This window comes from Kogia breviceps, chromosome 7, assembly GCF_026419965.1.
Source record: "Kogia breviceps isolate mKogBre1 chromosome 7, mKogBre1 haplotype 1, whole genome shotgun sequence".
Taxonomy (NCBI): Eukaryota; Metazoa; Chordata; class Mammalia; order Artiodactyla; family Physeteridae; genus Kogia; species Kogia breviceps.
The window spans coordinates 38,910,497-38,935,522 of record NC_081316.1 but is presented as its reverse complement, the minus strand read 5'-3'; the positions used below and the strand labels follow the sequence as shown (position 1 = coordinate 38,935,522).

Genomic DNA, 25,026 nt, shown 5'->3' with positions numbered 1-25,026 from the left:
CCTTAGAGAACTTCCATCCCCTTAATCTTGGCAATATTTTCTTTATTCCAAGACAGGGGCTGAATTTCATTATCTAAAGTAAACTGTTTTATATGCTTAGAAAAGTTATGAGTATTTTCTAATTGATTCAAAATTTATGAGTAAAAATTTCTGGTAATTTGAAGAAGGGCTTAAAGCGTCTTAATTTTGCGGGGTGTGTGTGTGTAATTTTTAAAGTAGGCAATACATTCACATGGTTTAAAAAAAGAAAGGGTAGGGCTTCCCCGGTGGCGCAGTGGTTGTGAGTCCTCCTGCCCATGCAGGGGACATGGGTTGGTGCCCCGGTCAGGGAAGATCCCACATGCCGCGGAGTGGCCGGTGAGCCTGCGCGTCCAGAGCCTGTGCTCCGCAACGGGAGAGGCCACAACAGTGAGAGGCCCGCGTACCGCAAAAAAAAAAAAAAAAAAAAAAAAAAAAGAAAGTGTAAGAAAGTATATAGCAAAAAGTTCCCTGATATTTTTGTACTTTATTAGTTCCCACTGCCCCCTAATACCATCCTTCCTGGGTTTCTTTACTCATATATAAACAAATACAAATAAAAGTTCTTATTTTTCCTCTCTTTTATACAAAAGATACATGCAATACACGTTTGTAGCTTGTATTTTTCCTTTACTAATATATTTTGGAGATCTTTCTGTATTAGTACATAGAGACCATCATTTTTTTTAGCAACTGCATAGATTTCCACTATATAGGTGTACCATAATTTATTTACCAGACCCCTGTTGATGGATATTTGGGTTATTTCTAGTGAACACTCTTGTACACATACCACTATGTATCTGTGTAAGATTATCTGTAGGATAAGTTCCCCACAATGAAACTGTTAAACCAAAGGATATATGTATTTGTAATTTTGGTAGATACTGCCACCTCCACAGAGGGTGATCAATACCCATTCCCACCAGCAATAATTTCTCACAGCCTTGCTAATTATAAGTATCATCAAACTTTAGGAGTTTTGCCACTCTGTTAGATGGTATAATTGTGCAGGTTTAATATGTATTTCTCTTATTTTGAGTGAGGCTAAGTGTCTTTTCATGTATTTCAGTGACAGGTTGTATCCTTTAGGGCTAGGTTTTGTAACAGATCTTTTCTTCATATGTAAAACTTCCAGTACAGGGCCATACTGAGAATTCAGTGAAAGCTTAGTTGAACTAAATTTAGCTGTTTCTTACTTTCTGGCATAACAATATGTTCCAGGCTCATCTTGTACTTTATACTCTGCCCTAGCTCTGGAATTAGCCATTTCTCTGAGGATTCCTGGTTCTTAATTTTAGTGCAAAATGATGTTACAGACCAAGAGATGGCACTAGGTGTGCTCAATACTCCTGGGATATATTTTCTTCTTGACACTTCCATAGGACAGAAATAGGAAATACATGCATGTCTATACACATATGCATGCACACACACATATATAAATGTATTCATACACATGCATATACATGTGAAGCATACATGCATATATGTATACACATTATATATGTATGTTTCAGAAGTAATAAGTTCACACAGTTAGCACAAATTCCCATCCCTTTTCCCAAGTTTCTTTCTTGCCTTCCATCATTTTCATGTTTGTATGTTCTTTTTTCCTAAGTGAGAACCCTGACTTCTAACAAATCAACACATGTACATATTTTGCTCAGTTCTATAATACAACTGAAATCGTCCAGAATCGCTTCATTCATTCAACTACAATACACTGTAGCTTTTTTTTTTTTAAGTTCTTTACAAAGAAAACAATTGATGTTTCTTTAAAAATCAGTCATAATCAGGGACTTCCCTGGCAGTCCAGTGGTTAAGACTCTGTTCTTCCAGTTTAGGGGGCGAGGGTTTGATACCTGGTGGGGAACTAAGATCCCACATGCTGTGCTGTGCAGCCAAAAAAAAGTCATAATCAATTGAATTTACTGAATTAGATTTTTATTGTTCCATAAAGGATTAATTAGAGCAGCATACAAATAGTTCCTTCATATAAATTTTAGAACAATTCTTTTTAGAAATTCTTCTTAGGACTTCCCTGGTGGTCCAGTGGGTAAGACTCTGTGCTCCCAATGCAGGGGGCCCGGATTCTATCTCTGGTCCAGAAACTAGATCCTGCATGCATGCCGCAGCTAAGAAGTCCGCATGCCTCAACTAAGTAGTCTGCGTGCCGCAACTGAGAAGCCCACATGCTGCAAGTAAGCATCCGCATGCCACAACTAAGAAGTCCATATGCTGCAAATAAAAGATCCCACATGCTGCAATTAAGACATGGTGCAGCAAAAAAAAAAATTCTTATAAAAAAAAGAAAGAAAGAAATTCTTCTTAGACCTTTGGTGAGGGTAGTATATTAGAGTTTATCTAATTAAAAGTAGGAAATTTGGTACTTTGACAATAATGAAAAAGTTTTTACTGTAAATTATACTGTAAAAGATAGCTAACTAGTCTTTCTTGAAATAACATTAAAATGTACACATTAAATTGTATTCCATTCTAGATTCAAGGGCATTACCTTTGCCTAGAATAACAATATGTACAATATTCTAAAAGAAAATATGAACTTTTAAATCTAAAACTTTGAATTTTCTTATAAAATCCTATAGGAATTAATATGAATGCTTATTCTTATGTATTATTTATATTAATGTTTCTAGCTTCTAATAATTTATTGTTTACAGTTTTCTCATTTTCTTTCAGATACAGGCATAGACCACCATGCTCTTCTAAAACAATTTGATCATCTAAATCACCTGAATCCTGAGAAGTTTGAATCTACAGATTTAGATATGCTAATCAAAGCGGTGAGACTCATTTCAAAATGTGTTGTCTTTTTTGTGCCTTTGAGGTTTGGTAATTTGACAAGTAAATTTCATGAAGTGGTAGTATAACTTTCTAGAATATCTTTAAAGGGAAATAGCTTAACCCTTATTAGTATAGATAATAATGTGGACATACAGGTCTGTAATCCCTTGCCAACAATTCCAAAAACCAAAATACTATAAAAATGGAAACCTGGTTTGAATTATAGTAAGGCTATTTATAGGTTTTATTTCGCTTATTTAGTGTATTTATAGATTTTGATAAGGAAGTACTAATCTGTTTGATTACAGACTCTTCAGGGGTGTTATATGATATAGCATATATGCCGTATGTCTTTTCTAAAATCTAGAAAATTCTTAAACACATCCTGCCTCAGGGTTTTTAGATTATAATTTGTAGACCACAACCACTCTCATGTTGTACTGTAGGAAGTTAGCAAATTAGATGTTCTAGCCACTAGATTTAGTTAAGCCGTTAGGAACTGTTCTAGTTCTCTATACTGTACAGATTTGATACAGTCTCTTCCTTTTTCTTCTTTTTAAAATAAATTTATATATTACTTGCTTATGAGGAACTTCCTAAAGTTGAAGCTAGCTTTGAACTTTTAGTTTCTTTGAATGCCTATATCTCTGAGAATAAAAATGACTAAAATAGAAGGGTAAAATTTAAAACAGAAGTCAAATATGTTTTGGCCCTCCTATGCTACCTTCTGTTAGAGAGTATGCTATATGCAAGAAAGCCTTTATTTATATTTTTCAAGCACACCTTCTTATTTAATTTAAATATTGCATTATAGGCTACAAGTGATCTGGAACACTATGATAAGGCTCGACATGAAGAATTTAAAAAATATGAAATGATGAAGGAACATGAAAGGAGAGAATATTTAAAAACACTGAATGAAGAAAAGAGGAAAGAAGAAGAATCTAAATTTGAAGAAATGAAGAGGAAGCATGAAAATCATCCCAAAGTTAATCATCCAGTAAGGATTATGACTTTGTAAAACCATAGTTAGATGAAGATACTTCTTTGTGCCAGATAGTAGAATTTTATAAGTTATTAGTACTTAAAATCTTGATTCTTAATTCTGCAAAGTTTTTCAATTTTATATTTTATTTTGAGCCTATATACATAGATTATAGTTTGTTTTGAGTGGTTTTTTAAAAAATTGATTCACAGGGAAGCAAAGATCAACTAAAAGAAGTGTGGGAAGAGACTGATGGATTGGATCCTAATGACTTTGACCCCAAGACATTTTTCAAATTACATGGTAACAGATTTGTTACAATATTAATATTTATATCTTTTGTTTGAAAAATTATAGATGCTTTAATCTTAATTGATTTCTGCCAAGGTTTGCTAATCGAGTCCTATTAATAATAAGCATTTAGAGTTTTCCTCTGGGATAGTATAGTAGTCTTTATTGCTGGTCTGCAGTATAAAATATTTTAGGTCAGTAGCTATGTCTTTATACTTGCTTTTACTTTTGAGTCATTTTATGACTTATTACAAGTTTCTCTGTAAAATGAAGGCATTTCTGTGACTAGCTAGGTTATATCTAATGGACTTTATGCTGTAATATTAAAATTTACTTTTAGTCTTATAGCATATTTCTTTACTTTATATTTTGGTTAATATATATATTTTTCTAAATAACTATGATGAAATATGAATAAGTAGTGAATTGTTATCAGTTGGACTGATCTGAGGCTTCATAAAAAAGAAAGATACCTTTTTCTGTAGCATGTTGATGCTTCATGTTAAGTAATACTTTTGCAAATCATTTGTAATTAGTTATATTTTAGCTATCAATTTTCTAAGGTATTAAAATCAGTTTTTGCATTTGTAACTTTTAAACTTTAGATGTCAATAGTGATGGCTTCCTAGATGAACAAGAATTAGAAGCCCTATTTACTAAAGAGGTAAATGAGTTCATTAAGTATTCAGTGGTTTTGCTCTGTCTTTTTTCCTTCTATTATCTTCCTTTCTTTTATGTTGGTTTTAAATTTTTCTTTTTAGTTGGAGAAAGTATATGACCCCAAAAATGAAGAGGATGATATGGTAGAAATGGAGGAAGAAAGGCTTAGAATGAGGGAACATGTAATGAATGAGGTATGTTTGAAAAGTTTATCTGTTACTTCTGTGGATTTTTCAAGTTCTTGTAATAAATCTTATTGTAAAATGGAAAATAAATATACATAATAGATGTTTAATTGGATTTTGCATTTTTGATCTAGAACAGTCAGTACATTCCCTTAGTGTAAATAAAATTATTTTGTAACTGCTTTAAAATATTAAAATGCTGCTGCATTTAAAAGAATGCTGTAAAACATTCTTTTAGAAGTAAAAAATAATGTAGTCCATTATTTGATATTTTAAATGCTGTATTAGTTTTTGCTAAGAAATTAAAAAACTCAATACCTTAATGGTTTATAACAACAAGTATTTATTTCTTGTTCACATTATTAAGCTGAAAACTCTGAAATAGCTGTCATAGGCAGGGTAACTTAAGCCCACTTTTTTGTTGTTTTGTTTTGTTTTGTTTGTTTATTTGTTTTTGGCTACACCACATGGTTTGTGGGATCAGCTTGTGAGATTGTAGTTCCCTGACCACGGATCGAACCAGGGTCCTTAGCAGTGAAAGCATAGAGTCCTAACCACTGGACCACCAGGGAATTCCCCAAGCCCACTGTTTTGCTTCAGTGATTTTCACCTGATATTTGAGCTATTCATGGTAAATTGGGATTTTTGTTGAGTGCTGGCTTCCAAGTAACAAATGAATTTCTTTGGCCATCATAGAGTTCACTTTTGTAACTGAATTTGCCGTAGTCTATAAGAGCCATTAAACAGCGTTTGGAAAGGTTGTCAACTTTAGCTTTGATTTAGTTAGTTGTTTGTTTTTACAAAAACAATGTTGAGAGCATTTTAACTTAAACTCCTTTACTCTTGGCTAAAACAGTCTTCTTTCTGGAAAGATTGTTTTTCTTGCCCAAGCACTTGGCTTTGAAAGGAGGTGTGGTGAGTAAGGAAAACAGTACTAGTCTACCCAGTCATATCAGCAGACTCAAACTTGGTGATCTTTGGGGGTATCAGTTATTTTCAAATTTGAATTATATAGAAGAGAAAGTTATCTATTTTCTGATTCTAGGATAATGTTGAGTGTCCTGTTTTGATTTTTTTCCCTCAGTTTCTGTGGATGTTAGGCTAGCCCTAATTGCTGTATGTTTATGTAGTAGCATCTATTAGAAGAATTTCTAGTATCTAAATAATGTGAAAGAATTATTTTATTTTACATGTACATTTTCCTTTAATCAGGTTGATATTAACAAAGACCGATTGGTGACTCTAGAAGAGTTTTTGAAAGCTACAGAAAAAAAGGAATTCTTGGAGCCAGATAGCTGGGAGGTAATAGAACCTACATGAAATGGGATGTATGGTTCAAGAAATTCTACATCAGTCTATTCTGCTTTTAACTTCTATTTGCCATTATGTTTGCATGTATAGTTTTACCATCTTGGCTTTTCATATAAAATGTCACTATAAAATAATGAACTTGATTTCTTGCAAAGCTGGGACAGTTGATCTCTATTGGTAATCACACTGCATGTAATTATGTCTTTCTAAAATCGTACTTTTTTAATGTGTAAAATAATGTTCATTCTTGAAAATTAAAAATATGGATACAGTTAAAGTATGAATTAGAGGTTACATGTAATTCTACCATCTGGAGGTAGACACTTAAATTATGCATGTGTTATGCCAGTTTGGAAATCGTTTGTATACTTAGTATATGCATATATAGCATACAGTGAATAGTGTACTGTCCCATTTTTAGCTTACATATACACATAAATTCATATCTATATATTTTTTAAATGGCTTCATATATTCACTATATAAATGACTTTATATATTTGTGAAATTCTGTTTTTTAAAAATATAACAATATTTCATGAACATTGTCCAATGCCATGTCTCAAATCTCAATTTAAAACATGACCACTTAGCATACAGTTGTGTGGTTGTAACATAATTTATATAGCCATTCTTCCAGATTCAGACATTATGGGTCAATTCTAATTTTTTTTACTGTGATAAATAACATTATGATGACTATCCATTTGTTCATGCATTTGGGGGCATCTATGATGATTTCCCTGGGATTAATTCCTAGAAATAGAACTATTCTCAAGTTTCATGAACATTTTTTAGTTTCTAAATATATCTGTCAAATTGCTGCTGAAAAGTATTTGAATTTATACCATGGTTTACTGTGTATGAGTGCATACACATCTTGAACAGAATGGTTGAGAGGTACCAAACAAAGTAGATTGAGAAAAGAACATTGTCGACAGGCATGAAACGCTCAGGCTGCTACTGTAGTCACCAAGAAGCCTGTGTGCAGGCACAGGTCACTATCCAAACCACCCCGGGAGCCTGTGCAGCCCGCCACTGCCAGGGTCTGGTGATCCAGAGACAACTTCCCCAGGAGAACACACAGCATGCCTCAGGCTATTGCAACGTCATGTCAGCCTCTGCTGCCGCAGGCTCGCCTTGCATTCTGTACCCCTCCCTCCCCACTGGCTTGAGTGAGCCAAGGCCCCTAATTAGCTGCTACTTTAACCTCATCCAGACTGGGCAAAGAACAGATGCCCTTAGGCGACCTACATGCAGAGGCAGGGCCAAATCCTAAGTTGAACCCCAGGAGCTGTGTGAACAAAGAAGAGAAAGGGAAATTTCTCCCAGCAGCCTCAGGAGCAGCGGATTAACTCTCCACAATCAACTTGATGTACCCTGCATCTGTGGAATACCTGAATAGACAACAAATCATCCCAAAATTGAGCTGGTGGAGTTTGGGAGCAACTGTAGACTTGGGGTTTGCTTTCTACATCTAATTTATTTCTGGTTTTATGTTTATCTTAATTTAGTAATTAGAGTTTATTATCATTGGTAGATTTGTTTATTGATTTGGTTGCTTTCTTCCTTTATATATATATATATATATATATATATATATTTTTTTTTTTTTTCCTTTTTCTCTTTTTGTGAGTGTGTGTGTGTATGCTTCTTTGTGAGATTTTGTCTCTATAGCTTTGCTTTTACCATTTGTCCTAGGGAATCTGTCTGTTCGTTGTTTTTTTTTTTCTTTTTTCTTTTTTTTAGTATACTTTTTAGTGCTTGTTATCATTGGTGGATTTGTTTCTAGGTTTGGTTGCTCTTCTTTGTTTCTTTCTTTTTTTATTACTTTTTAATTTATTTTATTTTAAATAATTTAAAAAATTTTTTTAGTTTAATTATTTCCTTCCTTCCTTCCTCCCTCTCTCCATTTCCTTCATTCCTACAGGTGTCAGGCCTGTGCCTCTGAGATGGGAGAGCTGAGTTCAGAACAATTGGTCCACCAGAGACCTCCCAGCTTCATGTAATATCAAACGGTGAAAGCTCTCCCAGAGATCTCCATCTCAACACTAAGATCCAGCTCCACTAAATGACCAGCAAGCTACAGTGCTGGACACCCTATGCCAAACAAATAGCAAGACAGGAACACACCCCCACCCATTAGCAGAGAGGCTGCTTAAAATCATAATAAGGTCACAGACACCCCAAAACACACCACTGACGTCGTCCTGCGCACCAGAAAGACAAATTCGAGCCTCATACACCAGAACAGGCACCAGTCCCCTCAACCAGGAAGCCTACACAACCCACTGAACCAACCTTAGGCACTGGGGGCAGACACAAAAAACAACAGGAACTACGAACATGCAGCCTGCAAAAAGAAGACCCCAAACACAGTAAGTTAAGCAAAATAAGAAGACAGAGAAACACAGAGCAGATGAAGGAGCAAGGTAAAAACCCACCAGACCAAACAAATGCAAAGGAAATAGGTAGTCTACCTGAAAAAGAATTCAGAGTAATGATAGTAAAGATGATCCAAAATCTTGGAAATAGAATGGAAAAAATACAAGAAACGTTTAGCAAGGACCTAGAAGAACTAAAGAGCAAACAAACAATGATGAACAACACAATAAATGAAATAAAAAATTCTCTAGAAGGAATCAATAGCAGAATAACTGAGGCAGAAGAACGGATAAGTGACCTGGAAGATAGAATACTGGAAATAACTACTGCAGAGCAGAATAAAAAAGAATGAAATCAATTGAGGACAATCTCAGAAACCTCTAGGATGACATTAAATGCACTAACATTCAAATTATAGGGGTCCCAGAAGAAGAAGAGAAAAAGAAAGGAACTGAGAAAATATTTGAAGAGATTATATTTGAAAACTTCCCTAATATGGGAAAGGAAATAGTCAATCAAGTCCAGGAAGCACAGAGTCCAACACAGGATAAATCCAAGGAGGAACATGCCAACACACATATTAATCAAATGATCAAAATTTAAATACAAATAAAAATATTAAACACAGTAAGGGAAAGCAACAAATAACATACAAGGGAATCCCCATAAAGTTAACAGCTGATCTTTCAGGAGGAACTCTGCAAGCCAGAAAGGAGTGGCAGGACATATTTAAAGTGGTGAAAGGGGAAAACCTATGACCAAGATTATGCTACCCAGCAAGGAATTCATTCAGATTTGACGGAGAAATTAAAACCTTTACAGACAAGTAAAGGCTAAGAGAATTCAGCACCACCAAACCAGCTTTACAACAAATGCTAAAGGAACTTATCTAGGCAGAAAACACAAGAGAAGGAAAAGACCTACAATAACAAACCCAAAACAATTAAGAAAATGGTAATAAGAACATACATATTGAAAACTACCGTAAATGTAAATGGATTAAATGCTCCCACCAAAAGACATAGACTGGCTGAATGGATACAAAAACAAGACCTGTATATATGCTGCCTACAAGAGACCCACTTCAGACCTAGGGACACATACAGACTGAAAGTGAAGGAATGGAAAAAGATATTCCATGCAAATGGAAATCAAAAGAAAGCTGGAGTAGCAATTCTCATATCATAAAACAGACTTTAAAATAAAGACTATTACAAGAGACAAAGAGGGACACTACATAATGAACAAGGGATCAATCCAAGTAGAAGATATAACAATTGTAAATATTTATGCACCCAACATAGGAGCACCTCAATACATAAGGCAAATGCTAACAGCCATAAAAGGAGAAATCAACAGTAGCACAATCATACTAGGGGGCTTTAACACCCCACTTTCACCAATGGACAGATCATCCAAAATGAAAATAAATAAGGAAACACAAGCTTGAAATGATACATTAAACAAGATGGACTTAATCGATATTTATAGGACATTCCATCCAAAAACAACAGAATACACTTTCTTTTCAAGTGCTCATGGAACATTCTCCAGGATACATCATATCTTGGGTCACAAATCAAGCCTTGGTAAATTTAAGAATATTGAAATTGTATCAAGTATCTTTTCCGACCACAATACTATGAGACTAGATATCAATTACAAGAAAAAAATCTAAAAAATACAAACACATGGCAGCTAAACAGTACACGACTAAAGAACCAAGATATCACTGAAGAAATCAAAGAGGAGGAGGGCTTCCTTGGTGGCACAGTGGTTGAGCGTCTGCCTGCCGATACAGGGGACGTGGGTTTGTGCCCCGGTCCGGGAAGATCCCACATGCTGCGGAGTGGCTGGGCCCGTGAACCATGGCCGCTGAGCCTGCGCGTCCGGAGCCTGTGCTCCGCAACGGGAGAGGACACAACAGTGAGAGGCCCACATACCGCAGGAAAAAAAAAAAGAAATCAAAGAGGAAATCAAAGAATACCTAGAGACAAATGACAAGGAAAACATGACGACCCAAAAACTATGGGATGCAGCAAAATCAGTTCTAAGAGGGAAGTTTATAGCAATACAATCCTATCTCAAGAAACAAGAAACATCTCAAATAAAGCAACCTAACCTTACACCTAAAGCAGTTAGAGAAAGAATAACCAAAAAACCCAAAGTTAGCAGAAGGAAAGGAATCATAAACATCAGATCAGAAATCAATGAAAAAGAAATGAAGGAAACAGTAGCAAAGATCAAGAAAACTAAAAGCTGGTTCTTTGAGAAGATAAAAAAATTGATCAACCATTAGCCAGACTCATCAAGAAAAAAAGGGAGAAGATTCAAATCAATAGAATTAGAAATGAAAAAGGAGAAGTAACAACGGACACTGCAGAAATAGAAAGGATCATGAGAGATTACTACAAGCAACTATATGCCAATAAAATGAACAACCTGGAAGAAATGGACAAATTCTTAGAACAGCACAACCTTCCGAGACTGAACCAGGAAGATAGAAAATATGAACAGACCAATCACAAGCACTGAAATTGAGGCTGTGATTTAAAATCTTCCAACAAAAAAAAGCCCAAGACCAGATGCCTTCACAGGTGAATTCTATCAAACATTTAGAGAAGAGCTAACACCGATCCTTCTCAAACTCTTCCAAAATATGGCGGAGGGAAGAACACTCCCAAACTCATTCTATGAGGCCACCATCACCCTGATACCAAAACCAGACAGAGATGTCACAAAGAAAGAAAACTACATGCCAATATCACTGACAAACATAGATGCAAAAATCCTTAACAAAATACTAGCAAACAGAATGCAGCAGCACATGAAAAGGATCATACACCATGATCAAGTGGGGTTTATCCCAGGAATACAAGGATTCTTCAATATATGCAAATCAATCAGTGTGATAAAACATATTAACAACTTGAAGGAGATAAACCATATGATCATCTCAATAGATGCAGAAAAATCTTTTGACAAAATTCAACACCCATTTATGATAAAAACCCTCCAGAAAGTAAGCACAGAGGAAACTTACCTCAACATAATAATGGCCATATATTACAAACCCACAGCCAACATCATTCTCAATGGTGAAAAGCTGAAACCATTTCCTTTAAGATCAGGAACAAGACAAGGTTGTCCACTCTCACCACTATTATTCAACATAGTTTTAGAAGTTTTAGCCACAGCAATCAGAGAAGAAAAAGAAATAAAAGGAATCCAAATCGGAAAAAAAGTAAAACTGTCACTGTTTGCAGATGACATGATACTAAACACAGAAAATCCTAAAGATGCCACCAGAAAACTACTAGAGCTAATCAATGAATTTGGTAAAGTATCAGGATACAAAATTAACGCACAGAAATCTCTTGTATTCCTATACGCTAATGATGAAAAATCTGAAAGAGAAATTAAGGAAACACTCCCATTTACCATTGCAACAAGAAGAATGAAATACCTAGGAATAAACCTACCTAAGCAGACAAAAGACCTGTATGCAGGAAACTATAAGACACTGATGAAAAAAATTAAAAATGATACCAACAGATGGAGAGATATACCCTGTTCTTGGATTGGAAGAATCAATATTGTGAAAATGACTATACTACCCAAAGCAATCTACAGATTCAATGCAATCCCTATCAAATTACCAATCACATTTTTTACAGAAGTAGCACAAAAAATCTTAAAATTTGTATGGAGACACAAAAGACCCCAAATAGCCAAAGCAATCTTGAGAAAGAAAAACAGAGCTGGAGGAATCAGGCTCCAAGACCTAAATGTAAGGCCAGACACTATCAAACTCTTGGAGGAAAACATAGGCAGAACACTCTATGACATAAAACACAGCAAGATCCTTTTTGACCTACCTCCTAGAGAAATGGAAATAAAAACAAATTAGATCTAATGAAAATTAAAAGCTTTTGCACAGCAAAGGAAACCATAAACAGGATGAAAGACAGCCCTCAGAATAGGAGAAAATATTTGCAAATGAAGCAACTGGCAAAGGATTAATCTTCAAAATTTACAAGCAGCTCATGCAGCTCAATATCAAAAAAAACAAACAACCCAATCTAAACATGGACAGAAGACCTAAATGACATTTCTCCAAAGAAAATATACAGATTGCCAACAAAACACATGAAAGGATGCTCAACATCACACTAATCAGTAGAGAAATGCAAATCAAAACTACAATGAGGTATCACCTCACACCAGTCAGAATGGCCATCATCAAAAAATTTACAAACAGTAAATGCTGGAGTGGGTATGGAGAAAAGGGAACCCTCTTGCACTGTTTGTGGGAATGTAAATTGATACAGCCACTTTGGAGAACAGTATGGAGGTTCCTGAAAAAACTAAAAATAGAAATACCATAAGACCCAGCAATCCCACAACTAGACATATACCCTGAGAAAACCATAATTCAAAAAGTGTCATGTACCCCAATATTCATTGCAGCTCTATTTACAACAGCCAGGACATGGAAGCAAACTTAGTGTCCATCGACAGATGAATGGATAAAGAAGATGTGGCACATATATACAATGGACTATTACTCAGCCATAAAAGGAAACGAAATTGAGTTATTTGTAGTGAGGTGGATGGACCTAGAGTCTGTCATACAGAGTGAACTGAGAAAGAGAAAAACATATACCGTATGCTAACACACATATATGGAATCTAAAAAATATATATATGGTTCTGAAGAACCTAGGGGTAGGACAGGAATAAATACACAGACTTAGAGAATGGACTTGAGGACATGGGGGTGGGGGAAGGGTAAGCTGGGATGAAGTGAGAGAGTGACGTGTACATATATACAGTACCAAATGTAAAATAGATAGCTAGTGGGAAGCAGCTCCATAGCACAGGGAGATCAGCTCGGTGCTTTGTGACCACCTAGAGGGCTGGGATAGGGAGGATGAGAGGGAGACGCAAGAGGGACGAGATATGGGGATATATGTATATGTATAGCTGATTCACTTTGTTATAAAGCAGAAACTAACACACCATTGTAAAGCAATTATACTCCGATAAAGATGTTAAAAAACATTGTCTTTTCCTATATAAAATAAAAAGATTACTTTTTTAATCAGTTTGAGATAGGGTGGCCAACTGTTCTGGTTTACCCGGACTGTGGAGTTTCCCAGGATTCAGAACTTTTCAGTGTTACAACCTGGACAGTCCTGGACAAATTGGGACGATTGGTCATCTTAGTTTGAGGTTAAAGAAATCAGCTTCTTTTTTGTTGTAAGTTTTTGTCTAACATTTGAACTATTTCTGGACATTGGTGAAGAAGAAGAATGCTAAGATTATTTGAACATGAATTCCCTTGAGTGCTTCTGGTGAACTGGATCAATATATAATTATATACCTTTTTCACTTTGGCATAATTTCAGATTTACAAAAAAGTTGCAAGAATAAACAAGGAATTACTGAATACCTTTCACCCAGATTTCCCATTTTACTACATTTGCTTTCTCCCTCTCCTTTTCTCTTTCTGTATTTTTAATCGGTGTGTGTGTGTATTTATATATAACATATATAATTATTTTTGAGAGTAAGTTGCACACGATGCTGCTTTAACCTTAAATACTTGAGTCTGTATTTTTTGCAAAGATTTATCTTACATAATCACAGTAAGATTATCAATGCTACACACACAATACTATTTTCTAATCTCTAGATTTTATTGAGATTTTTGTCATTTTTCCTGTATTGGTCTTTATAGCAAAAGAAAATCCAAGATGATGCATTGGATTTAGTTGTAATGTCTTTCTAGTCTACTTTAATTTGGAAGAGTTCCTGAGTCTTGTATCTCATAGCATTGATATTTCTAAAAACTACAGACCAGTTATTTTGTAGAATGTCCCTCATTTTGAATTTGTCTGCTGTTTCCTTATGATTCCTACTTTTGATAGGAATATCACTGTAGTGATGCTAAGTGCATCATATCAAGAATCATATGCTGCTAATTATTTCCATAACTGGCAATGTTAACTTTGATTATTTGGTTAAGGTGGTGTCTACCAGGTTTTCCCACTGTAAAATTACTATTTTACCTTTTGTAATTTGAAAAGTATCTTGTCTATCCCATCATACTGCCAGAATCAGAAGTCAGCTTAAAAAAAAAATCACTCAACATCATATCAAAAGTATTTCCAAATACTATTTGTAAGCATTGTTTTAATAACTATGGAGGTGCTTAACTGTTTTCTGAGGGTTAGACATTTAGGTTATTTCCAGTCTTTTATTGTTATTTAAAAAGATAGTGCTGCTATAAACACATTTTTATATAAAGTTTTTATGTGTTCAGGGTTATTTTCTAAGATAAATTCTCAATGTAGCATTACCAGGACCGAGGGAATATTTTTAAGGTTGTTGATATACTTTGTAAAAGTGCTTTTCAAAAGAATTGTACCAATTAACATTTCCACCAATAAAAAATGAGATTGCTCTACTTTTTGAAAAGGTATTGTCTTTGCGGATATACTTTGAGACTCATTATCTACAGGGTTTAGCATGCATTGATGAATCTAGCCAGAATAAGTTGTTACTGTGACTGTTGACAAATGGTGATTTTCTAATCATCATTCCTTAGTTGGCTTTCTGCTGTAGGTGTAAAAAGCCAATATTCCCTTGGCTTTCCACTGTAGCTGTTCCTTCCCCCTTCTCTAGTTGTTTATATCAATGTAGACTCTTGGCTTCTTATTTTATTCAGTAAACTTGAATTCTTACTATCATTTGTTTTCAATGCTCAAATTGTCCCTGATTTGGCTAGTAGGAGTTTCCTCAGACTGGCTTTTGTGTCCTTCAGGCATGTCCCTATCATCCTTTGAGAACTTCCTTACTTTTTAGTGTAATAAGGTGTCCAAGGCTCATCTTGTTCTTTCTCTGCCCTAACTCTGGAATCAGACATTTTTCTGAGGAGCACTGGTTCCTTTTAGTGGAGATCAATATTACAGTCCAGGATCTGGACACTGGATTTGCTCCTTGCTACTGGAGTGCCATTGCTTCTAGGCCTTATCAAGTAACAGAGTTGAGGAATTTAAAAATATATATATATATATTATATATATATATAATATATATATACTTATAGTATGTGTATATATATATATATACACGCATGCATGCACATATGTATATAGACACATCACATTTATATTCATTTTTATATATTTAGCTATCAAGATATATTAAAACTCATGAGTTCACACTGATATCTCCTTAAATTTCAATCTAACGCTTCTACTTCCAATACAACATTCTTTTTCTCTTTCCATATTTCATACAAAGCCTGGCTCCCATTTTCCACAATAATATTGTATTTATTTGTTGAATCCTAAGATGTACAAAGAGTTTCAGAATTGCTAATCGATGCCTCTGCAACGCCAGACTTTAATATTTGCTTACAGTTTTTGTTGTTGTTTTAGCCTAAGAGCATATAGTCCAAATGCTATGATCAAAAGTTTCTTGGGTTAGTTCTTTCTTCCTTCCCCCTTCTTTGGATTATTTTATTCACTTAAAATAAAAATATTATTTGTTTCTATTTGTATTCAATTTGGAGAGGTTTTCTGTCCTTGTGGATTTTTATTTATTTTCTTTTTTTCTTTGAGTATGTGAAACACTGATATGTTTCCAACAATCAAATCTGTGCAAAAAAAGGCATATTCAAAGGAGTGTGATTTTCTTTCCCACATTGTCTTTGTCCTTTCCACCCAGTTCTCCCCTTATTCTGTAGGTAACCAATCTCATTAGTTTCTTGATTTTCCTTCCTGTTATATCTTTTGCCCCCAAATAAGTACAAGTGTATATATTCTTATTTCCCCTTCTTTCTTACCCAAAAGATGTAATACTATAGATATTCTTTTGTACTCTGCTAAGCATAGAATTTTAAAGTGAATCAGACCTTTTTGTTTTCTTTCTGAGGTTATTCTTTTCTCATTTTTTTTGTTTTAGACATTGGATCAACAACAGTTCTTCACAGAGGAAGAACTGAAGGAATATGAAAATCTTATCTCCATACAAGAAACTGAACTTAAGAAAAAGGCAGATGAGCTTCAGAAACAAAAAGAAGAGCTACAACGTCAGCATGACCAACTTGAGGCTCAGAAGCTGGAATACCATCAGGTGATATTTTGTAAAAAGGCTTGTGACATTAAAAAGGATTTTAGGGGCTTTGCTACAAGCCTGTGTTTTTGTAATATATTTCAATAAGCTGTCGTATTTTAAATTTTAGTATTTTTTAAACTGCATTTTTTTAAAACTTCCTTGTTGATCTAAATTATAGAACGTGAATATCCCATTTTGGAAAACAATTTTCAGTTAGTTTGTTGTGCATTGTCAAAGGTCATACATAGCAGAGAAAATCAAGTAACGCTTACTTTTAAGGCATCTTTTTCCATTCACTAGGTTTTACAGCAGATGGAACAAAAAAAATTACAACAAGAAATTTCCCCATCAGTGCCTGGTGGAGAATCAAAGATTCAGCCACGTATGTAATTTTGTTTATTTGTTTGTTTGTTTGAGGAAATTAAAAAATTGAATAAATAGAAATTCACATTTATTATAAATATAATTTCAGATCATTTATATCTGTGCTATTTTCTATTTATTTGTAGAAATAGAGCAATTTGTGTTACAGAAAAATGAAAAAGCCTCTAAAATTTTTATACATCAGTACATTTCAAAAGCTATATAATTTGATAGCCATATGCATGGTGAAATGATTTTTTTCAGTATTATTCATAATTCTTCCTAATCAATTACTGATATTATCAGAGAACATGTTTTTTAATTGTAATCAGTAATTAACTAAACATAGTTAAAAAGCAAATACTCAGTATATCTACGTATAAAAGAATATTCAGAATAAAGGAAGTTACCTTTAAAATGAGGCCTTTTTTTTTTTTTTGAACAGGCATTTGAAGTCCGAAGTCCACCAGAACTTAGAATAAAATTGTTACATCATCATGTGTGTCATCTTTTTACCTCCCTTTTCCTCTGCTCAATAAATATTTTAAAGCATATATGGAATAAAGGAAGATACTTTTTAAATGAGAACTTTTTTTTTTCTTTTTGGACACAGATGTTTAAGGATTGAAGTCTACCAGAACCAGGAAGGAAACAAACTCAATACCTGCTCTCATTTTCATACCTCTTTTCTTTCTCCTTTGTTCTCCTTTAGTGATTTAATTAAGTGGCTTTGTGCCATAATTTAATGAAACTATTAGTAACTATTTAAGTGAGAAAGCACCACCCACTGCTTTTAAAATAAATTGTTTTCTCTTATTCATAAAGGTAAATACTCTTTTATGGGTGCTTATCATCCCCTCTCTCAATAAAAGCTCTTTGATATTAATAATTCTTCTCCTGAGAAGACCATAGTATTTCCCAGTGTGTGTTGGTAACTTTTTCCTACTTTTAGCAATCTTAACTGCTAGAAATTCTTCTACCAAACAGCCCTTGCTACCACTTAAGGTCATTTTTCATTTACATTTTTGCTTTATACTCTATCATTCAAGATCAGGTTTTGCTACATATAACAGAAAACCCAAAGATAATGGTGGTTTAAACTGAATATGAACTTTTGCCTTTTACATAGAAGAAATCTGGAAGTAGGTGATGTACAGGTTCCTATCTTTCTGCTCTGCTCCCCCCAGTGCATAGTTTTTATTCTCAAGTTATTTCATTCTCAGGGTCCAAGATGGCTCTTGGAGGCAGTGGGGAAGGGCAACAAAAGGAACGACCCTCAGTTGAATCAGCTTCCCTGATGCAATTTTCCCAGAGAACCACATAGCATTTGAATTTACATCTCATTGGCCAGAGCTGTGTCACATGGACATCTAGCTGCTAGGGAAGCTGAGAAATCCATGTGGCAATGGGACCAGCTAAAAGTTAGGATTCTTTTAGGAAGGATTCCCTTTAAGAAAGGAAGAGGGAATGTTTGATAGGCAACTTACAGCTTTAATTTTTTTTTTTTTTTTTTTTTTTTTGTGGTACACGGGCCTCTCACTGTTGTGGCCTCTCCGTTGCGGAGCACAGGCTCCGGACGCGCAGGCTCAGCGGCCATGGCTCACGGGCCCAGCCGCTCCGCGGCACGTGGGATCTTCCCGGACCGGGGCACGAACCCGTGTCCCCTGCATCGGCAGGCGGACTCTCAACCACTGCGCCACCAGGGAAGCCCACAGCTTTAATTTAAACAGCCTTTTTGTTACCTAAATATCTGTACATTCTTCAGAAACAGAAAACGCTCACTTCCCCCACCTCAAAAGGAAACCACCACAACCCAATCTATTATTGCATGTAGTTCAAAGCCCATGACATCTGAGTATAGTCCCCTCCATCAGGTTAGGATGTGGTTTTTTTATGTTCTGGTCATCTGCAAACTAAAAAAGCAACATGTCTGCCCCCTGAGCACCATATGCATAATGGGATAGATACAGGATAACTGCAATAAAATCAACCTTTTAGAAAAGGGAAAAACAGGAAACGGAGCAGTCATCTTTCCCTAACAATTAAAAAAATACTGCTTGGCAAAAATAGCAAGGTCTCTCTGCTCTGTCCATAAATATATTCTTTGGTTTTTCTATTAGGCAACCCCTGCTTCACCTTTCTGGGAGGAACTCCCTTGTCTAATGTCCTCAGGGGTCCTTGGCATTTCGCTCTAGGGTGTTTTTATTGCCCATTAACCTTCAAGGACACAAGTGGACATTGGGAAGTGTCCTCTTCTTGAAGGCTGGACAGTCTTGCACTTCACTTCCTGTTATTGTGGGTTTGGGGCCTTGGGATTGTTTCAGACAGTTACAGGCTGTTTCAGGCCAGGTTTAGGGTTCTTATTTGTTTTTGTTTTGTTTTGCTTTTTGGCAAAACAATTCCCTAAAAAGTTGTAAGTTTCTGGTCTGTTTTCTTCAGTTATTACCAGGAGAAACCACAAAGATCTTGTCAAGACATATTTAACAAAGAACCTCATCTTTTACTTGCTGGCCTCTGTGTTTTTTTTTCCGGTTGGGTCTTAAATGAATGGTACCCACTTGGGATTGTTTTAAACTATAGGCTTGGATGGGATAACAGCAGTCTTAATCTGATCTTTTTCCTTAGGATGGCTCCCATTACTTGGCAGAAAATTCTTAAGGGAAGGTTCTTGGAAAGGTTGTGAAAACTTTAGCACTTTCCTCAGAACCTTTACTTATAACTGTTTCAGTTTGGAGTACGGTAGTACAGTAGTTGACTTTTTCAATTCTTCAGGGCTCCAGATTGGGGACTTTATCAATTTATTTGGTAGATAGAGAGCAGTTCTCTCGGCAAAGCTATATTGCCTTCCATCTCTGCAGACTTGCTCACCTTAGCCCAAGCCACATCTCTCCTGTAGGACTTTTCTGAAAGAGGAAAGGCACAGCCCACACATGCTAGCATTCTGAACTTCTACTACAATTTTCTCTGATACCTTAACCTCAGTTGGCATGAAGTATCACTGCCCCAAACCCTACCTTCTTAACTAAGCCAATTCCATTTTTCAGATCCTTTTACTTGCTGCACCTTACTTCTAGCTACCAAATTCTGTATAGGTTAAGATTCTTCATTGTAAGTAACAGAATCATCTTCAGCTGCTAAACAGAATGGATTGATGGGGGGGGCAGTGTATAGATAGCTCACAGAATCTTTGAGAGGGCTGAAAGAACGGAACTTAGGCTGAGCTTCTAGGAACTGCATCATGAGACTGGGCTGCCAAAGAAGCTGCTGCTTTTGGAACAATCAAGAAGCTTCATGCTAAATCAGGAAGCCACCTGCCAGATTAGGAAGTCATGAAGTTGCCAGCTCCAGAGCCACACCACCTCTGCCTTGCTTTGTGTCAGCAAAAATGGATATTTCATGTCCTGCTTCTCTCCCCACGTAACTCAGTTCTGAGTAAAAGTTTCAAGTGAGTACATCTGATTGTTTGGACCAATCATATCTGGAACCCTAGCTGCAAGGGAGGTTGGGAAATAATATTTAATTTCCTACCCCTGTAGTACAGGAATGCATGTTTAAAGCTGTTGAGTGAACAAATCCACTGTAATACCTCAAAAATTTACATTGTTTCTTTTAACATTAGTAATTTTTTAAACTCTTAGTTCTCATTTTACAAATTTTAAAATAATCATTGCATGCTCCTCCAAACACTTCAGATTTTTTTCCTTAAATCATGGATCCCAAAATTAAATATAGCAATCTAGAAAAGTTCTGCTTACATGTAGCTTAAAAAAACCCACAGAAATCACTCAGCAGAGTAATGCTATGTTTCTTTAGAGAGAGAGAATTCCTGTCTCTGTTGTTTAAATTGTAGGAAATATTTTTAAATGATCTGGGATATCCTTTTGTTGATGACTCTATCTGTAAGCGGTATTGTGATAAGACAGGGATTCACCCAGGATAAATTTTTTTAGGAGGTGGACTGGGGTCAAATCAGAAAGTAATTGGAGGCAATAATATTGTATTTTTATGAAATGTGACAAATATCAATACAACAGCAGTCATATTATAATATATTAAATATATCAAAGTAACACATCTTGTACCTTAAGTTTACACAGTGGTGTATGTCAAATATATTCAAGTAAAAAAATAGTAATTGGAGGAGAACTTAGAGAAATTTTTTAACATGCTTTTTTGGCATGAGTAGATAGCAGACGTATATTAGTGTAGACATACCTCACAGTTTCCAGCAGATTATTAATTTATATTATTAAAAAAAGAATTGTTAGCCTAAGATTATTTATGGACATAAGGAATCCAAGTTCTTATGAGTAAAGATTTTTTCTTAAAGAGTTGCTAATAGTATTTTTTCCAGCTCTGTTAGAAAGTATTCATCCTGTGTTTGATTTATCCCATTCTTTTTCATATTCTTAGATATTAAGAAGTCTTTGGTTTAGTTGACTTAGTGGTATGTATAAGTAATTTGGAACTTTGTTTCACATATGAATTTTCATGAAGCATGTACATTTTATAGTATACTTAGATATATATAATTAAAATTATATTTTAAAAGACAGTGGTCTTCTAGAATATTTGACTCTCACTAAAGGAAACTGCAATTTAGAAGTAGTGATAAAAAATCCTTTGAGATATGGCTCTACTTTTTTTTTTAACCAAGATTTGTTTACAATGGTGTTTATTTTCATGCTAATTGAACAGATTTGTATTACCATAAGCCTAAATGCAAATCTGTTTTTCACATGAGGAAAAATATAAAGGAAATTTTAATATTTGTGATAATGTGACTTTTAAGATAGTCTAGCTAATAAAAGAGGGGGTAAGAAATGTATTTTCTTTAGGGAGAAATATTGACAAGTCTAGTTCTTGTTAGTGCCTAAAGTTTAATTTTTGTTTTATAGCTGTGCAATAAATCAAGAAGAAATTGATAAAGAGGCAGAGTTAGATGATGACCTTCATCATTTTCATGCAAGATTTTTGTCGCCTGAAAAAGCTGCTAGAGAAGATCATCTGTACCCTTAACCACTGGTGTCTCAACTTGATACCTGAATAATTCATTTGTTTTTTGTTGGAATTGAGAAACTAATGTGTATTAGGTAAAATGCAGAGTTCCTATGGGTGATACAATGGAAGACTAATTACAGCTTGTTTTCAAGGTATGAGATTTGAAAGAAATTGGATCTTTTCCTTGCTTTTTTTTTTGTGGTACGCAGGCCTCTCACTGTTGTGGCCTCTCCCTTTGCAGAGCACAGGCTCCGGACGCGCAGGCTCAGCGGCCATGGCTCACGGGCCCAGCTGCTCCACGGCATGTGGGATCTTCCCGGACCGGGGCACGAACCTGTGTCCCCTACATCGGCAGGCGGATTCTCAACCACTGCGCCACCAGGGAAGCCCTGCTTTTTGTTTTTTTTAACACAATATCATTAGCAGGATTTCAGTCTTTCCCTACCCATGTTTTAATTAATTAATCAATTAATTAATTAAAATCCAACAATTTAGATCTAACAGGTGACTTTTTTCAGTTTTTAAAATTTTGTATTGAACTATAGTTAATTAACAATATATGTTAGTGTACAGTAGAGCGATTCATATATATTTATATATATATATATACTTTTCAGATTCTTTTTCATTATAGGTTATTATAAGATATTGAATATAGTTCCCTGTGCTATAGAGTAAATCCTTGCTGTTTATCTATTTTGTACATAGTGTTGTATCTTTTAATCCCATATTCCTAGTTTATCCCTCTACCCCCCTTTTCCCTTTGATAACCATGTTTGTTTTCTATGTCTATGAGTCTGTTTCTGTTTTGTGAATAAATTTATTGGTATTATTTTTTAGATTCCACATATAAGTGATATCATATAATATTTTCTCTGACTTGTTTCACTTAGTATGATAATCTCTAGGTCCATCCATGTTGCTGCAAATGGCAATATTTCATTCTTTTTTATGACTGAGTAATATTCCATTGTGGTGTGTGTGTGTGTGTGTGTGTATATATATATATATATATATATATATATATATACCACAACTTCTTTATCCATTCATCTGTTAATGGACACCTAGGTTGCTTGGCTATTATAAATAGTGATGCCAAAAATCTTGGCTGTCTGTGCACCAATGCTGGAAAGAAATATGGAGACAGAGTTTTGGAGAAACAAGAAAAATGGCCTTAATCTTTGCCTGACAAAGAGGAAAACACAGCAGGCTAGTGCCTCCAGAACTGTGCCTCCCTTCCCTGGGGAATAGGGAAAGGTTATATAGTATAGCCTGGGGCTCGCAGTCTGGGGTAGGTGATAAGGCTCAAAGTAATTAAGGTCTTGCATTTCTTTTCTTCTGCAAATTCATGGCCAAAACTGGCATAAGGCAGCTCAGCAACCCGGTCTGGTGTCCCTGAAGTTATCAGCCCCCTGATGTTCTTTTTGAAATGAAGAGTGCTACAAGGGAGTGTGGGGGAGAAGAAATGCTAGGTGCAAAGGGTAATTCATATGGAATCAGAGTAATCAGTTTTGTTAAGAACAGGTTTGTTAGTAGTAACAGCTAAGAATAACCAAGATTGCTTAACCCTTTCAGGCCTGTTTATGTTGTTTCCCCAGCCTGTTCATAGTTTCCTTATCTTCCTTGTTTATCAGAAAAGTCTCATTTCTGTTTTGTTTTTGTAAATTTATTTATTTATCTTGGCTGCGTTGGGTCTTCATTGCTGCATGCTGGCTTTCTCTAATTGCGGCAAGTGGGGGCTACTCTTCATTGCAGTGCATGGGCTTGTCATTGCAGTGGCTTCTCTTGCAGAGCACAGGCTCTAGGCACACGGGCTTCAGTAGTGTGGCACGCAGGCTCAGTAGTTGTGGCTTGCGGGCTCTAGAGTGCAGGCTCAGTAGTTGTGGTGCACGGGCTTAGTTGCTCTGTGGCATGTGGGATCTTCCCGGACCGGGGCTCAAATCCGTGTCCCCCACAATGGCAGGCAGATCCTTAACCACCGCACCACCAGGGAATTCCCTCATTTCTATTTTTGCTGCAACAAATTCCCCAATGCTTGTTCATTCCCTCCATATCAATGGAGGAAGGGAAACGGGCATCATTCTTGTCTGGATGAGGACAAAACTTCAGTTTTGCTCCATTTGATAAAACACCAGCTGTCCAGCCCAGGGGCCCATCTATTTCCTACTTCAATAGTGCTATAATTTATTTATTTATTTATTTCATTAAAAGAAAAATTTTTATTGGAGTATAGTTGACTTACAACGTTGTGTTAGTTTCAGGTGTACAGCAAAGTGAATCAGTTATATACATATACATATATCCACTCTTTTTTAGATTCTTTTCCCATATAGGCCATTACAGAGTACCGAGTAGAGTTCCCTGTGCTATACAGTAGGTTCTTATTAGTTATCTATTTTATATATAGTAGTGTGTATATGTCAATCCCAATCTCCCATTTATCCCTCCCCCCACTTACCCCCGATAACCATAGTTTGTTTTCTACATCTGTAAATATTTCTGTTTTGTAGGTAAGTTCATTTGTACCCTTTTTTTAGATCCTACATATAAGTGATAATCATATATTTGCCTTTCTCTCTCTGACTTAACTTCACTTAGTACGACAATCTCTAGGTCCATCCATGTTGCTGCATCTGGCATTATTTTGTTCTTTTTTATGGCTGAGTAGTTAGTTATGCATTAGTAACCTTGTTTAAAAAAATTCAAGAACTGAGCCAGAACAAGCAGCAGCAGCAAGTGGTGAAGACACCAAATTGAAAAATTTGGATTTATGGTTACCAGCACTACCAAACTGTTTACTGAGATAAAAGCAAAGCAAAACAAAACCAATAAAACCTTTTATTTAATTTCAGAAATTCAGGGATTTTTCCAAATATTGCCTATAGAGTT

At 35.4% G+C, this 25,026-nt stretch overlaps 1 protein-coding gene across 11 annotated transcripts in view; it reads left to right on the top strand.

Moving 5' to 3' along the window:
• The window catches only part of NUCB2 (nucleobindin 2), a 43,866-nt gene extending 26,151 nt beyond the window's left edge, over positions 1-17,715 (top strand). For 8 of the 11 annotated variants that reach the window (XM_067038133.1, XM_067038135.1, XM_059069851.2 and 5 more), the window contains 9 exons: positions 2,722-2,825; positions 3,641-3,826; positions 4,024-4,114; positions 4,708-4,766; positions 4,864-4,956; positions 6,160-6,249; positions 16,618-16,788; positions 17,071-17,152; positions 17,579-17,715. In XM_067038133.1, the coding sequence (XP_066894234.1) occupies positions 2,722-2,825; positions 3,641-3,826; positions 4,024-4,114; positions 4,708-4,766; positions 4,864-4,956; positions 6,160-6,249; positions 16,618-16,788; positions 17,071-17,152; positions 17,579-17,586 (884 nt within the window). In that variant the 3' untranslated portion in view covers positions 17,587-17,715. Of the gene's footprint in view, positions 1-2,721; positions 2,826-3,640; positions 3,827-4,023; positions 4,115-4,707; positions 4,767-4,863; positions 4,957-6,159; positions 6,250-16,617; positions 16,789-17,070; positions 17,161-17,578 lie in introns of those variants that run through there. The other 3 variants (XM_067038140.1, XM_067038141.1, XM_067038134.1) reach the window with 2 other exon arrangements.
• Positions 17,716-25,026: the final 7,311 nt, after the last annotated feature.